At 48.8% G+C, this 16,756-nt stretch overlaps 1 protein-coding gene across 1 annotated transcript in view; it reads left to right on the forward strand.

The window, feature by feature from the left end:
* The window catches only part of LOC126541988 (retinal homeobox protein Rx1-like), a 58,854-nt gene extending 42,485 nt beyond the window's left edge, over positions 1-16,369 (forward strand). Inside the window, exons 3-4 of the mRNA XM_055076907.2 lie at positions 12,309-12,613; positions 14,571-16,369. Coding sequence (XP_054932882.1) covers positions 12,309-12,613; positions 14,571-14,748 — 483 coding nt within the window. The 3' untranslated portion in view covers positions 14,749-16,369. The remainder of the gene's footprint in view (positions 1-12,308; positions 12,614-14,570) is intronic.
* Positions 16,370-16,756: the final 387 nt, after the last annotated feature.

The following is a 16,756-nucleotide window of genomic DNA, read 5'->3' on the forward strand; positions in this document are numbered from 1 at the left end:
GCAGCAGGAGCCCACGACGGCGCGAACTGTCGGGCCGAGAGACCTCCAGGCTCCTCATTCGGGGAACTCCGCTCCCCGGCTGCCGCGCTTTGACAAGCGAGGGCACACACACACACACGCACACACGAAGACACGTGGCACTGAAACACGCCTGGACACGCTTGGCGGGTAGGCGTCGCGGCGGCGTCGGACGGGCCAAAATGTCCGCCGCTTTGAACAAAGCCCCGGCGTCCGTTGCATCCGCGCCGGCATTACCGCGCGTTGTAGGCGAAACGTAACAGACCGCCCCGCCGGGGGAAGGAGATCCCGATGGTCAGGGGACTGCATCCGCTGTCCGGAGGGATGTCGCTCGATGATGCTCATAACCGAAGTTGGGCGTCCCTGGGCGTTTCTTGAGCGCAGCGCACAGAGAAGGCCTCGTTCTCACGTTCAGGTGCACACAGGACACTGCAAAGTGACTTCGGGAGAGTTGACATTTTTGTTCTCGTTTCCGGCAAGCGTTAGAACCACGCCAAAAGTCAACCGCTCAGTTAGCAAGCACGGCACAACCCTCACTAAGCCCTGCCAGGCTCTTTCCCCTTTTATACTGCTGCCTAGTTCCTTACAGTAGTTTAGCAGCACTCAGAACGCGTCCACAAATCGGAAAAATTGCACTAAAAAGCACATCATCACTTTGAAACACTACACAAAAGCAATAAGTTAAAAAAAAATCCTGCCTCAGGAAGAAAAACATCAGTAACAAGCAATTTTGAGGCTGATTCCCACGTTAGGGGCTTCGACTTAAGCCATCGGCGTTACCGTTGAGACTCCCCTTTTTGTAACGCACCTCAAAGGAATATTGTTGCAAAGCGAGGCTCCAGCGCAGGAGGCGGCCATTTTTGGGAGAGATGGTCTGCAGCCATTGGAGAGGGCAGTGATCCGTCTCAATGATAAACCTCGAGCCAGCTAGGTAACATGACAATTTCTGAACGGCCCACACGATACACGCACACTCTTTCTCGGTGGCGCTATACGCCTGCTCACGACTGGTCAGCTTACGACTAGCATACAGGACGGGGTGTTCTACTTCTCCATTTTCCCGTTGGCACAGTACAACGCCCATGCCTCGCTCACTAGCATCACATTGAACAACGAACCCTTTTGTGTAGTCGGGCGATCGTAGCACAGGCTGGCTTGTTAGGGCGCTCTTTAGGGCGCTAAAAGCTCTTTCCTTCGTCTCATCCCAGACGACTGTTTGCGGCTCTGTCTTTCTTAGAGCATCCGTCAAGGGAGCCGCGATATCAGAGTACCTGGGAATGTACCTCTGATAATAGCCGGCGACACCTAAGAACGACCGAATATCGGTCTTCGTGCGCGGTTGCGGGAAGTCTCGCACAGCGGCCACTTTTATTTCAGAGGGGCGGCGACGACCCCGACCAATCACGTGTCCGAGGTAGACAACCTCGGCCTGTGCTAACTGGCACTTGGGAGCCTTGACTGTCAAGCCCGCATCGCGCAGGCGGGTTAGCACTGCCCGCAAGTGCGCCATATGCTCAGGCCAGGATGCGGAGAATATCGCTACGTCGTCTAGATACGGTAAAGCGAATTCTTGCTGTCCCCGCAACACTTTATCCATGAGGCTTGAAAAGCAGTATGGCGCGTTCTTCAAACCAAAACTCAAAACTTTAGGACGGAATGTCCCCATTGGTGAAATGAACGCCGCATACCTACTAGCCTCTTCTGTAAGTGGAACCTGCCAATAACCCCTGACAAGATCTAGGGTGGAAATAAACTGAGCGCTACTCACTCTCTCAAGGCGCTCCTCGATGTTAGGGATCGGATAAATTTGATCCTTAGTGATGGAATTAAGCCTGCGGTAGTCGACGCAAGGACGAGGTTCCTTGCCCGGTACCTCAACTAAAATCAAAGGGGAGGTATAATCACTCTCACCCGCTTCAATAACACCGAGCTGTAGCATTTTCTTTACCTCAGCCTCCATAATATCGTTCTGGCGGGGTGACACCCGGTACGCTTTGGATCGTACTGGCTCTGGGGAGGTAAGTTCTATGTCATGAGTAAGGACAGAAGTCCTACCAGGCCTCTCAGAGAACAGACCTTGAAACTCTCGTAAGAGCTGGTGTAGTTCGGTTTTCTGCTCAGGCGACAGCGATGCTTTACTTATTAAGTCACTAATGACTTGATCGGTGTCTTTCCTGTTCGTCACTGAGCCTAGTCCCGGAAGCTCGACCGGAAGCTCTTCTAACTTTCCCGCATCGGGATTTTCCTCTCCAGTATCTGGTGCCTTTAACGCTACAGGCTCAATTTTATCCCGTTCGGGCGTGCCCTGAATACCAGCTTGCTGCGCCTCTGACCCTTTTTCATCGTTCAACAACGTCGGCCCCGCAACTACCGCCTTTGCAGCGAGCTCCCGAACCTTCGATCTGGTTAAGGCCTGAACGCTAGCCTCACCAAACAAAAGCCCCTTCTCGCGCAGGAGGTGATCGGACCTGTTCGAAAATAGGTACGGGTACTGGGGGGGCAGCATAGATGACACTGCGGCCTCCGTCTCAAGTGCTCCGAAAGGTCCTTCAATAAGCACTTTTGCTACCGGCAGGCACACGCTATGAGCTTCCACTGCTTGCTTGATCCATGCGCACTCGCCCGTGAACATATCGGGTTCTACGTAAGAGGGATGAACTACATCCATCGTAGCTGCGGTATCGCGAAGCACTCGGCACTCTTTCCCGTTCACGAGGAGGTCTCGCATGTAAGGCTCGAGAAGCTTGATGTTCTCGTCAGTGCTGCCTAATGAAAAAAACACGACTTTTGGTTTTGTTTCTGGGCACTGCGCCGAAAAGTGACCCGGCTTCTGGCACGTATAACACAGGCGCGCTTGCCTCGCCTCGAACCGCTTTCTGCGTTCGGCTTCGGCTGCCGCCGTCTCCTTACGTTCGGTCGGACTGCTTTCACTCGCATCCGAACTACGTGTGTCCCCCTTTGCTCTCATGGGCGTGAACTTTGGCCTCTCAAAGTTGGAGCCAAATTCACCCTTTTGACCGTCCTTAGCTCCACGAGCCCGACGCGTCACAAACTCCTCGGCTAACTCAGCGGCTCTAGCCACCGTACTAACGTCTGGCCTATCCAAGACCCAGTACCGCACGTTCTCAGGTAACCGACTATAAAACTGTTCTAGCCCGAAACACTGCAGAACTTTCTCGTGGTCACCAAACGCTTTCTCTTCTTTGAGCCACTCCTGCATGTTTGACATAAGCCTGTACGCAAACTCTGTATATGACTCACTTTTGCCTTTCTCATTTTCCCGAAACTTCCGACGGAACGCCTCCGCTGACAGCCGGTACTTTTTTAGCAGACTCGATTTCACTTTGTCGAAATCCTCTGCCTCCTCTCTCTCCAAGCGAGCGACTACGTCGGCCGCCTCGCCGGGTAGCAAAGTGAGCAAGCGCTGTGGCCACGTTTCCCGAGAGAACCCCTGCTTCTCGCACGTTCGCTCAAAGTTAACCAGGAACAAACCAATGTCCTCTCCAAGCTTAAACGGCCGCATCAGGTCAGTCATTTTGAACAATACTCGTTCTCCTGCACCGTGTGCCTGACTTCCATTACGAGCGCGTTCCATCTCTAACTCGAGACGCTTCATTTCCAAAGCGTGTTGACGGTCGCGCTCTCTTTCTTTCTCTTGTTGCTCTTTACGTTCGCGCTCATCTTTCTCTTTCTGTTCTTTAAGTTCGCGCTCCTGTTTCTCTTTTTGTTCTTTAAGTTCGCGCTCCTGTTTCTCTTTTTGCTCCTCCCTCTCCTCAATGGTCTCAAGGCATTCCGACAGCTCGTCATCCTCAGCTTCTAACTCAAGAATAGCCCTTAGCAGTTCTGGTTTTCTGAGTTTGTCTGAGACATCCAGACCCAACTCTCTTGCAAGCTCCAGCAATTTCGGTTTGCGCAACGACTTCAAATCCATGGCTGCTCTGAATGCTGCTTTCTCTACTGTCTACTATTGTCTTGCCGCAAACTAACCCGGCAGCAACGACAACCCCAATTACCAGCTCTGTTTCTAACACTAACAAAAGCCTGGCAAAACTCAGAAGAAGAAAGTCCCGCACTCACCAAACCTCGCAGCCAAGACTTCAGCGCAGTCGTTCCGCTGCAGGCAACCAGTCATCACACAGGGCTCGTTGCGCTGCTCCCGGATGGTCGTTGTGCTGCTCAGCATACAGTCAACCGCATCTCTTCGCTGCTGGCCTCCGTTGTCGCGATCTCACCGCTGGCAACCAGATGTTGGAGTCGTACCGCTGGCACGAGTTGTTGGGGTCTCGGTGCTGACGCCCGTTATTGCCAATGGGTCGCAAGCCCCAAGGGTAGCGTTGGCCTGGCGGCCTGGGGCACTGGAAGCATCCGAAGGTCCCGGCAAAGCAAGAGAAGACTGGTAACAGAACAACTTGTTTATTCTAACATAGCAAAAGAGCGGCCGGTCAGGTCGACCGAAGTGGAGAGACGGGAGAGCACGTAACTCAACAGTACAAATCGGAGCCTCTCCCTTGGCGTCCGGGGGCAGCTGCTCTTATACTCCCGGCGTCGCGGTCCAAAAGGGAAGGAGGGAAGGTCACGGGATGAAGGTCACGGGACGGCGCAGCAGGAGCCCACGACGGCGCGAACTGTCGGGCCGAGAGACCTCCAGGCTCCTCATTCGGGGAACTCCGCTCCCCGGCTGCCGCGCTTTGACAAGCGAGGGCACACACACACACACGCACACACGAAGACACGTGGCACTGAAACACGCCTGGACACGCTTGGCGGGTAGGCGTCGCGGCGGCGTCGGACGGGCCAAAATGTCCGCCGCTTTGAACAAAGCCCCGGCGTCCGTTGCATCCGCGCCGGCATTACCGCGCGTTGTAGGCGAAACGTAACACTACGTCTGTCTATGCTGGGACTACGCGTTCGTGATGTCCTCTGAGCAAGACGCTTCTTCTTTTAGGAGCACGGGCTGACAAATGCGAAAAAAAAGAAGTTTCCAGTTTGCTGCACAGTCGAATGACGTTAACATGGTGGCTAGGCGTTGGACAGCCGGAAGAGCGTCGATCAAGGAGCTTTAATGCATATGATTACGAACAAACGTTAGTACTGTGCGTACGTTGTTAGAAAACACCTGTCTTCATTAAGCACGTGATTGCGGCATTCTAACACTTGCGCAAACGTTCATGTACTGAAGCGGGTGGCAAACGCGGGAGTATCAGAGTCTCTCTAATAGGTTATCCGAGTGTAGGAAGTTCAACAGCGTTTTTACCGACTTTTGGTGTGACAACACTATATATAGGACTCTTCCCGTTTTGTATTTCACGGGTTCGTTTTATTTCTTCGCTATTATTACTATATGGCCCCCCTGACCTTTTTCGTAGCTTAAAATAGCACACAGGAGCGTCTCTTCTGATTAACCTCCCTGCCTTTATTATTCAACTCTCTCACTCTGTCTCTTTTGTGTCTCTTATTTGTTTGCTCACGAATGTAGTATGTGGAACATGGCACTCACAGGCGACCTTAGTTCTACCTCCTGAGGAACACTTCTTCTTGTGTATGTGTATTTGTGGTCGTAAATTAAATTTTCGTGTATCTCGCAGCACTGTTCTCTTATAAATTGGTTGCTTTGGAGCGATTTATGTAGAATGCTGCACCTGCTCCACTTCTCTGAGTTTTACAGCAAAAATATATTTAAATAATTATAAGTGATAATCAATATCATCATAATAAACATAAGTATGCCGCAATGAAGAGTTCGCAGGACATCTAACGTCAGTCCGCACCACTTTCCAAATTTTGTATACGTCTTGCAGTATTTAACCGTTAGTGCAGCACGAATTGCACCACGTACAAACACGGATGGCAGGTCAGAACACAGCTAAATTCAATCGTATAGTTAAGCGTAGTCGGCAAGCATACGACACAAGTGCACCCCTTAGCACACAGTTGTACAGCGCCAACTATCACTAAAGCTGATCTAACCTTGTGTCTAGAAAAAGAAAATCTTAGCATGTTCGCCTTTATGCTGCAGTTGGCTCATTGATCACAATTCTAGTATTTCTGTAAGTAGAATCTAGTTGTGACAAAGTCGCATCCAAGACGAAACTATCTTAGTTATATCTGATCCACGTTACGAGCAGATAATCGTTACCTGCTGATTTCGGCGATAAATGCTTTATGTTTACTTCGTTATATCCATGTTAATTATATTGAAGGACGCGCCTGCATTCTTCCCATAGTAGTTCGTTAATGTTCCGCTTTCTTCATAACCTTTGCTGACCTTTGGAGAGCACCATTTTTGTCCCCTTCTTTAGCTATTCGCGCCGCTGACAAGGCCTTTTTTACTACATGCCCTGCCATGGGTAAAAGCGCCGGGGCCACCTGGAAAATGCAGGCTGCGCGTGTACTGTGAGTAGTGAGAATGAGAATACTGTGAGAATGAGGGCGGCAACGTAGCTCTGAAAAGCGAGAAGCAGTGCTCGAACAATTATAATCATCAGGCAGCGGTCGCGCGACGCTCAACATTTCTAAACAATGAAGCGGCCTCCGTGGCTCACTTTGCAAATTACGCACATCATAACGCTTAGACTTCCGCTGCACTCGTTATTGTGACCGCTAAGGCGTAATTATTTTCGCCTCCTACCTGGTCGTGTCGGTCACGCGGAAATGAAGAGTCAAAAGCGTGAATACTTCGGAACGTCGAGCGTGAAGGCAGGGCCGGTAACGCGGGAAAAAAAATAAAATGACAAAAGGGGTTACCCGCTCCCGCGAACAACGCGGGCTCCCTGAGCGCAAGCTGTACACGCAGCAGCAGCAGCAGGGCTGTTTAATTGGGCGCGTGCTCGCACCGTCACGCCTTCGTGTATAACGCCACGCGGCACTCTTTCGTGACTCCCGCACACCTATAGGAAACTTGCGAGTTCGGTCCGCTTAAATGCGTGCAACGCCTCCAAAAATTCTACACTAGGTGTGCTCCGGCGCATAACTGCGAGTGTTTCTCAGCTATAGAACCCCGCTTATCACCTCGAATGTTATAATTTATGCCTTAGAGGCCGCTCAGGCGAGAACTTAACGGCTCCGTGACGCTTCAACTACAACTCGCCCGTTTATGATTTTTTTTTCTTCTCACTGCTAGGCGAAGCAGAACTGAATGTACGCAATGCAGAAGGAGAGCGCACTGAATCGTCACGCACTTCCACCTCACGCTGGTCGACGCCGACGCCGCAGTGTACACTGCGTTGCACGCTACCACTGAGACAGAGCATAGTGTACGCACGGTCGCAATTAACTCCGGTACGGGGCCACTTTTTCACTCGGTTGATTTCCAATTCGCCTCTCGCGCGCCCGCGAAATAACCCCGAGTGAAGAAGCGAGGCGTCCCTTGCCGCCGCGAGGGGGGCAGTGTTAATTATAATCCCTTTTTTCCCCCGAAAGCAAAAGGAAAAGTGTCCTTAAACTCTCGCTCACGTTGGCGACACCTGACGGCGGGCGCGGACATCACGTGGTGCGTGCGTGTGTGTGTTTGTGTCGCGCGCCGCCGGCCGTGCAGCCATTGCTACTGGTGCCGCTGACGCCGCCGCCTCGTTGCTGGTATAGTGGTTTGGGCATGGGGGGCGTTCTCACGAGTGCCGTATGCCCGCTGAGCTGAGTGGCTTCCGGCGCCTGCGTGCCCGCGTTCGGACGGGAGGAGGAAGAATAAAGGAAAACGACCCGCGACAGATTCATTTTACGCTCCGCTACGCCCGTGCTCTCAACGCGACACGCGCGTGCGGTGGACAGGCTGTTCGTTCCCTTTAGCGCCTCGCTTTTTGTTGCTGCTGTTGTTTTCTGCCTTCCAACGGCAGTTTTCCGGGGTTTGCTCGAGTGCTTTAATCCGCTTTATGTTGCTCGCTGCTTTCGCGCTCATAAACATTAATTTCTGCTGTACAAGAATGAATTCAGTGAGCGCTGCGTAGTGATCGATGAACGCCAGATGTGGTCAAAACAAGCAGCCTTTGGAAAGGTCATCTCCTGTCATTTCTTTTTTTTTTTTTCTCTTATTTCTTGGTGTTGTTGATCTAGCTGCGAGATTGCGGCAGAATTTTGACGGCGTCCTTGGGAATATCTTTATCCATTTTGCGCCCTTACACCCATGAGCGCGACTGGGCAAGCCGCAATGCTTCAGAAAGTGTGATAACGGTAAATAATAGTTAGATATACCCAGAACTCCCACCATGCGCTTAAACCCACAAACAGCAATACCACTGCATACGAGGCCCTCACCCCCTCCATCCCGCTCACCCCTCAGCCGAGAGCGTAACCCACCCCACACAAAACAGCGATACGGCCCGAACCAGAATTATTTCAGTGATGAAGGTTGAAATGGATAACAGCAGGAACCATTAACATTTGAGAAAGAGTGCAAGTCGCCGACATCGAGGTTGAAGTTCACGAGTGGAGACTAATTTTCGGGACGCACAATAAGACGACATTTATATAGCGGGGAGAGGGTGTTATCAATATTGGTTTTCGTTATACGATAAATTTTCTTTAAACGAAGTGGAGGTGATAAAAGATATAGTGAGAGGTCTTAATGTCGAGAATCTGAGGAATAAATAGTCGACCTAAAGGGAGAAGCGGCAATTTTTTATCGAAAACTACGATCCCTCCTAGAAAAGTGCAATGCTTCTCAGTAATAGGAAAGAGAACTAAGTTTAACACTGCTGCGCAGCAGTAAATGTGATGGACCCAGCTTTATGCCAGGCTGTCGTTGGTGTTGTGAACATGCATACTCGACTACAGGCTATTATAATAATGTGAACGAAACGAAAGGCTGTGTGCGTTCAGTTTGACGCGTACGAAAGGAACTGCTTGAGCCCAAAATTTTGTTTGGTGTACTCGGCAGGTAGCTATAGCCGAACGGGCACGTAACAAAATGTGCGTGACTCTTCGTTGTTCGTCTATTTTGATAAGAGAAAAAAAATTCTCCGCAGCCTTCTGTGGCTGTGAAAGTATTGAGGCAGTAAATTTAGCACGTACACCTGTGGATTACGCTCTAAAACTTTCCTCTCCTTTGTCTCCTCCTCCTCCTCTAAAACTTTGGCGAAATAACTCTGAAGTTCGGACCTAAGAGACCCTCTGCGCGCGCTTATGTTTGCGCAGAGTGTCTGTGCGATAGGCGCTTTAAACTGTAAGAACGTCAGAGCAGTCTGCAAATACTAGATCGTGCACAACGGCGCAATGGATGTGCACACGGGCCCTGTATGATGTGCAAACGGTTCCGGTCCACATGCAGCAGAAACCACGGCATCTCCTAAAGTGAAATATGAAACTTAAATCCAAGCGATGTTCGGAGATGTTGGCAGCGCGTTGTGGGTGTCATTAATATTCCAATGTTAGCGGATAAAAACGCTTACTTCAGCAGAATGCCGTAGTTTATTGTTGAAGCAAACGAAAAATGTAAAGCACACCGAAAAAGAAGGCTGAATAAAAGCACCAGCTATAGTGCGAAAAAACTCAGTAGGAAGGTGAGCCAGAACACGGCAGTTAACTTGGCCACAATGAAGAGAAGAAAAACCTACTCATTTTCGTGAGGACCGCACCGCGAGGCTGCCTTTTGAATCACCCTTCTCCAGAGGAGGCAATTCAAAACGATTACAGGTCAGAGTCGCACCACCGCTCCTCGCAAAACGCTCCCCAACAAATGAATCGTCCCTCCGCATACACCAGCGTACAACCCACCCCCCTCTTCATTCCCCTCACTGCTCTCCCCTCGCTCTCTCTCTCATTAACCCCGCGGTGCTTCATCTACTTAGCTTTCTCCCTTCCAACTCTGTTTTCGCGCGCCGCAGCGAAGCGTTTATAGGCCGGTGCCGCGTACAGTATCAAAAGCGAGCTGCGCTTTGTGAGCGGGGCAAACGGAACCAGGTAATCTCATATTCCGGTCACAAAAAAACCACAGCCATCCCCGAGGCCTCGTTAGCATATTCATAGCTTTATTATCGGTTCCACAAGTTTCCCCCTTGGTTGCGGCCCAGCCGTCGTGCGCTCGGCCTGCGTATGCGTACACCCTGATCGCGTCACGCGCAAACAGTGCGCGGCTAAACGTGTCTTGCTTGGCCCTCGGGACACGCGGGCGAGAGCGAGGGATTCGGGAAAAGCGTGAAGAGGGGAAAGGGGGGCAGAAGGACAAAGTATAGCGCGGATACAGTCACTATGCGTACCGCAGCTTCCAGCCTGCTTGCCTGCCTGATTCACTATATAGGGTCCCACCGGTGGATCTCACGCGGAGCCTAAACGGCCTAATAAAATGCTCTGATGCGCCACTCTCGTCCTCCTTTTCACTCTTCCTCCCCTCTCCCTCGCTCTTGCATCCGAGTACCGTGCGCGCTCAACAAAATATATACACACATTCGCGGGACCGTATACGACATGCCTGCGTGTGCATTGTACGCGTTCGCGCGCTTGGAATAACCAGCGGGGCGCGGCGACCCCACGTCGGCGAAGAAGCCCCGGGTGTCGAAGGTATATGCGCGTATGAATAAACAGAGCTGCGCATGCGTGAGCCGTGGGAGTGGGCTGCGGAGCCAGGGCCGCGACTCTCGCGTGCGTTGCTGCACGCAGAAAGGGTGAAAAGGAAAGAGGGAGAGAGAGACGAGCATGACGCGGACGGGTGTCGAGGGACAGAGCGGGCTCATCAGCTATGCGTGTCACTGTCGCTCTCGCTGAGATATCACACAACGACGCTCCGCACCGAGCGGGCGTGCCGGGATTTGTTATGCCCTCGACACTCGCGTCGTCGTCGTCTTTCTCGTCGTGCTCAACTTGTTTTTCTGGCCGGTAATACTTCTTTCTTTTTTTCGCATTTCCTCTCCCCCTGTTCTGATTACGTGAAGTACTAGTTCATCTTGTTTCTACCGAGAACGGCTTTGCAGCGTCGTGACCCTATAAGTATACTGGCCCCCTAAGTTGATGAGCTCTTATGTGCCCACGGTCTCTCGTAATCTTGTCTTCTGTGCACCTGTTCCCGTTGAAGTATGGATAGGCAAGTTCTGTCTACCACTTTATAGAGACACTGGACGGCCGGCCACTTTCAGGGCAAGAAATACTTGGACAGTGGTCCCAACGAACGTGTGCGCTAAAGGCAGTCAAAACGCCAAAGCTCTAGCTGGCTTCCTGAGATCCGCGGGCTCGCGAGACTGGTTGCCATAGAGACGCGCGTGCCGCTTCAATTTCGTGTGCCAGTTTCCGTTTCTATACTCGTCTTTCTCGCATTCCTATCTCTTTAAGAAGTACCTTTTCCTATGTTCAGGATAGCAAATTTGACTTCTACTGATTCTATATATATATATATATATATATATATATGTTTAGTTAAGTCAGTCTTTGGCTTACCTGATTCGTGGGCGATAAGGGTGGATACTATGTGTTCTTTTGAAACGTGGAACACCTGACACGTTATTTCACCTACACAACCAACAGGGCGGTATAGCAAGCTGTTGCTGGAGCTCACATTTGCCAGAAATGGCACGCCTACTATTAGCACCTATGAAAAGAAGTAAATTGCATGGCCAATGTAAGGTAACAATTCCTTTCATCCAATTTTCCTCATTTTTGATCATTCACTGTTCAGGAGCGGCTGAATATTTCAAAACGGCAGCTGTGCGCAATTAAGCATTAAACTAGCGCAAAAGTAAAATAAGTTTCACCACGCGGGTGTATAGCATATTGACATAAATCGCGAGAAAAGTGGAGCAGGCTAGGTCGGTGAGGAAGCCAGACTTTATTGTCTATACATCGATCATTCGCACTCTCCGAGGAGTCATTTTTATGCAAACAAGCTGGTTATTTGCTCCTAAATGCTTCATGTGTGCTTTTAACCAATTACGCATCAAAACGTCCAATGTAATCGGAGAAACTTGCTAACACTGACTATTGGGACGTGATCGTCGTTTTACAATAATTCTGAAAACGATTGTTCACTATTCGAAAACCATTCGAAAAGCATTTGATATTCGATTCGATTCGCTTATGGCCTTAATCGATTCGAATTCAATTCGTTCTGAAAAAAAAAAACGACTATTCGCACGCGCCCGCAGAAACGATGAACAACAATCACGAGCGTCTGTGACACGCTCACAACCGGTGACCGATCCCTGCGTCGATGAGAGTAGCGTCGCCAAACAAGAGCTTAGCCATACTTTTAACGAGCCAACGTGGACTTAGCATGTAGCATTAGGATGTAGCAGGCCTACGCGCTACACGCACACCTTATAAGACAAGCTTCTGTCTCTCAACACCACCGTCCGTCCCATCGTTCGGCGCAGGTGTGGTTCCAGAACCGACGCGCAAAGTGGCGGCGCCAGGAGAAGATGGAGTCGCAGAGTGCCCTGCAGCACCGACTCGTCGGAGGCGGCGGATCGTCCCCTGGGCCTGGATCGACAGGCTCGGGGGCGGGCTGTCTGGGCGCGCCCCCCGCGCTGCCGCTCGACCCGTGGCTGGCCCCGCCGCTCCTGTCGGGCTCCCCTTTCCTGGCCGCGGCGGCTGCTGCAGCGGCTGCCACGCAGCAGCCTCCGCACCACCACCACCACCACTTCTACTCGGCGGCGACGGCGCCCTTCCACCTACAAGGGTGCGCGTGAAATCCTCAACGACTCGGGGATCGCGTGTGTTGTCACGACGAGGAAGCGTGCCGTAGAGTTAAGAGAAATGAGGTTAGGAAGGACACGGGGCGGGCGAGAACCCGTTCAGTCACTAATTACTGTGCATTCTCGATAAATGTGTTAGAGTAAGATAATTTATTCTAAGGCGCTGCAGACTCTCTTGAAAGAAAGTAAAGGCGGCTCGAAGGTCCAGCATGTTCTATTGGCTCTACGTAATTGCAGAGTAATTAAATTTCGGCTTTATGTACGGCCTACAAGGTCACATTTTTTTTTCGTAAGAACAATTTAATAACCGGCGCAGACCACATGCACCATTTCATCATTGGCTGCAGGTGTAAAGAGGAACGAAACACTACTACTTCGTCTTTGCCGACGGAACGCGGAACCTCGAACATATTGTAAGACACGGTAGTGCCTGTAGTGAAGTGGTCATGCGTAGCAGCCCTCTGATCAGAGGTGATATAGAACAATATTTTCTAAGCAGAGGGGTTTTTTTCACCCACAGCTCAGCTTCAGTGTTATTAGTTTTTTTTTTCGTTACTAAGCAGAACTGTCAAAAACAATTCACGTCTAAAAATGTGGACACCGTGACTGAACGTATCTAAACCACTAAGCTGATACTGAGAAGAACTAGCTACACGTTGGCACGAGAGTCGGTGGAGGATCTTCATATTTAAAAAAGAGGCACGAACTGCATCAATGACAGTTCTGTTTATTTTTCAGAGCAACGAGTTCCAACTGTTTCACACGATGCTGTGATTTTGTGACGTGAACGCTGCACGCATGATCCTCTGGTGCATTCTTCTACTTCTCTCTCCGAATAGGCAGTTGAAGTTTAGAGGCCGCCATCTATCTTTCCTACATGCATCTGTTTGTCTTCAACCAACTTGACCAGCAACAAATTTAACAGCACTCAACAACTCAACAGCTTTGTCACGTGCCAAAGGCAACTGACAGAGAGGCAGAGAAAGCGATATAGAATGTATGTAAAGGAAGTACTACTCAAGGTCAGTGAGTGCGAATGAAGAGACGTAGACCCAGATAAAAATATGTGAGCTGTTACAGACGCTGGCTTCTAACCACTTTGAAACCAAAAGCACGTTGACGGTGAATGTTCTATGATGTTCCACATCTTCAAATTTGAGCTCACTTGTCTTTCTCAGCACACTGTGAACCAAACCGCCATAAAGCAAGCAGATTTAAGCACAGAATTACCGAGGTGTTACCCAGTAAATGTTCCGCTTGACTACCCGGCTTAGAAAGAAAGATGGGCAGACAATTCACTTCACGCATCCTTCTGCAGTGCGACCTTTTTTTTTATTTTTTACAAGCGCTCCATCTGTAACACTGTCTAAAGAAGAGTCAAGCTTGAACTTGTACCTGAAAGTACAAACATATAGACGTCAACCCAGTCCTATACAGGAGGAGGAGGACATAAGTGAATGTTTGAAAGAAATAATGAAAATTGCCTCAAAGTTTACGAGAAAAGAACAGCTATTTCCGGTCAAAGTAAAAACTAATAAATGAGTAAGTATAGCAAAATAAACAAAATATTTTCTCAACGTTATTTCGTGTAAGTGAATAATAGCCCAGAATGATTAGAATTTTGTTCCTAGTTAGCACATAATTCTTGATTTCACTTCGAGGTTGTTTTTTTTAATTGCTTTACTTCTCGTTTATTATAATTGATGCAGCCTGTTACAAACGTCTGTTGCCTTTTCTTGGGAAGGATATCATAAGCGCATTTTACGTGACACATTTCAAGCGCGACGTATTTCACGCGATATCGTCAGCTCCCTCCACCGCGCGTTTCTCTTTGCCACATAGCGAGTCATGTTGCGGCGAAGGCAGCCTTTTCAATGTCACAACATATTCGACAGTTTCAATGCTTTGTGGCCTAATTATATGATTTCTCGTTCCACGCAGGATGACCGCTCCGAGCAGCAGCTCGCCGCTCAACCTGACGTTGTCCAACGAGCCTAAGCCACAGCCTCAGTCACCGGAAGACGAAGACGAGTCGGCCAGTTCCGGCCGCACTTCGAGCATCGTGACTCTCAGGCTACGTGCCCGAGAGCACGTGCAGCTGCTGTGCAAAGGAGTGTGACGCCGGCTATGTCCGGATGGCTGGACGCGGAAGTGAGGGCCGAGCTGTACGAAACTAGACAAGAAGAGAACGACGTGTACATAAAGCAACGATTTAAAAAGAACACGTGCTGCACCGCGTGATGTCACCTCTCGCTTTAGGAATCATGAAGCCAAACTGCCTTGCATGAACGGAATTTTGTGCAGTGAATGTAAACGTTAACAGCCGTATGCCGCGAGTAACGGCGACAACGCCTCGCCTAAAGCTCTCTTATTAAGAGGAAGCTTTAGCTCGGGTGCTCCTATCCAAATACATGTAAAAGGAGAATTTGTTTTTCTCGGCAACCACTGCACCAAATTTGACTAGGTTTGCTGCATTTAGAGAAGAACCTAAAATCTAGTGACTGTTGGTATCGAATTTTTTATCTAAGTTGCCAATTTTTTATTAAAATTTGGCAAAAAATCGAAAATTTGCAGAAAACAAAGCTATCAAGTTTACAACTCTAACTCAGCAACGAAAAATGATATCACAATTCTGTGAATTGCATTTGATAGTAGATCTAACGCGGACAAACTTAATATGTTACACCTGCATCTCAAAAAATTTAGTATTAAAAAATAGAGATTTTGCAGAACCCTTGTAAACAACGTAACAAATTCACGCAAGATGTAAAATCACATATCGTATTTGTCCGCTTTGAATGATCTATGTATGCCGTTTACAGAACCGCGATATCTGTTCTTGATGCACAGCTATTAAATTGTCAACTTCATGCTTCTATTTTTTTTTAACTGTCGAATATTTGAATATCTTTTTAACAAAATTCAGGTCCTAAATCGAAATTCCGCTTCCAACAGTCACTAGAATTTAACCTTATCTCTCAAATGCAACAAATTTCATTAAAATTGGTCGAAGGGTTATCTCAGAAAAACGTATTTTGCGTTTTACATGTATTTGAATAGGCCGCGTCGGAGTTTGGCCCGAGCTAAATCTTCCTCTTAAGCGCCTGTCGCCTAGTTTGGAAGTGCAGGTAACACAAAATAAATGACGATTGTTTCTAGGGTCTGGCACCGATGTACTGCACGGCGTTGTTTATTTATCAGTAACATTCCGAGGCGGCTGTTCGTGCATCTCTTTCTTTATTCTGTGAATAAGCGGATGCAAATGTAGACATCAGCATTAATAAACAAAGATTACACTCCTTTCCTCTAGGTCTTGGAGTAGTGCACTTAGGAGGTTTACTGCTATTTCGTTTGCTAAGCTGCTACAGAAAGCTCGCTAATTGTACATACTGTTGAGGCTTCAAGGTTTTAAGGCGTTGAGGTTTTAAGAAATAAATACAGCTATAAAATGTCAGGGTGTGAGTGAGATCGACGGTCATCGTGCACCTTTGAGTGCGAACGAAATTTCTGCGAACGAATAGCGTATAAACCGATGCGCATTCATTATGAGGTCTCCCATTTGACGATACAAATAGAAAGAAAATCCGATTTCCTCGTGACTTTCTCGAGCTTTCATTCCACGTGCACGCGCGGTTTGTCTGTTTGTATATACTGTAGAGCAACACACTTGATTTTGAATTCTCTGCAATATAAATATGTATAAAGCTGGAAATTAATAAAGCTCTATAAATAAAGATTGGGACGCCGAGTCAATTTGCTGCTTTGTTTGCGTGCGTGTGTTCTTTTCAGCAATGATTTGTCATTGTTGTACTTTAGTCTGAGACCTGCTATCTCGTGCTTACTTTTTGTCTTTCAAGTATATGGATGTATTCAAGTATAATAATATTAATAATAATAATAATGACAATGATAATGACAATGATGATGATAATGACAATGACGATGACGATGACGATGATGATGATGATGATGATGATGATAAAGGCAAATCGAGGTCGGTGCAATCACATACGAAACAACCACTGTCTTAGCGTTGCTCTGCTTAAGTCGTATTCACATGTTCTTGAGCCTATTTGTGCTTGCCTCACTGTTAGGATGAGTACACAGAGCGACATTTCGTTCATACT

The sequence above is a fragment of the Dermacentor andersoni genome, chromosome 2 (genome assembly GCF_023375885.2).
Source record: "Dermacentor andersoni chromosome 2, qqDerAnde1_hic_scaffold, whole genome shotgun sequence".
NCBI classification, from domain to species: Eukaryota; Metazoa; Arthropoda; class Arachnida; order Ixodida; family Ixodidae; genus Dermacentor; species Dermacentor andersoni.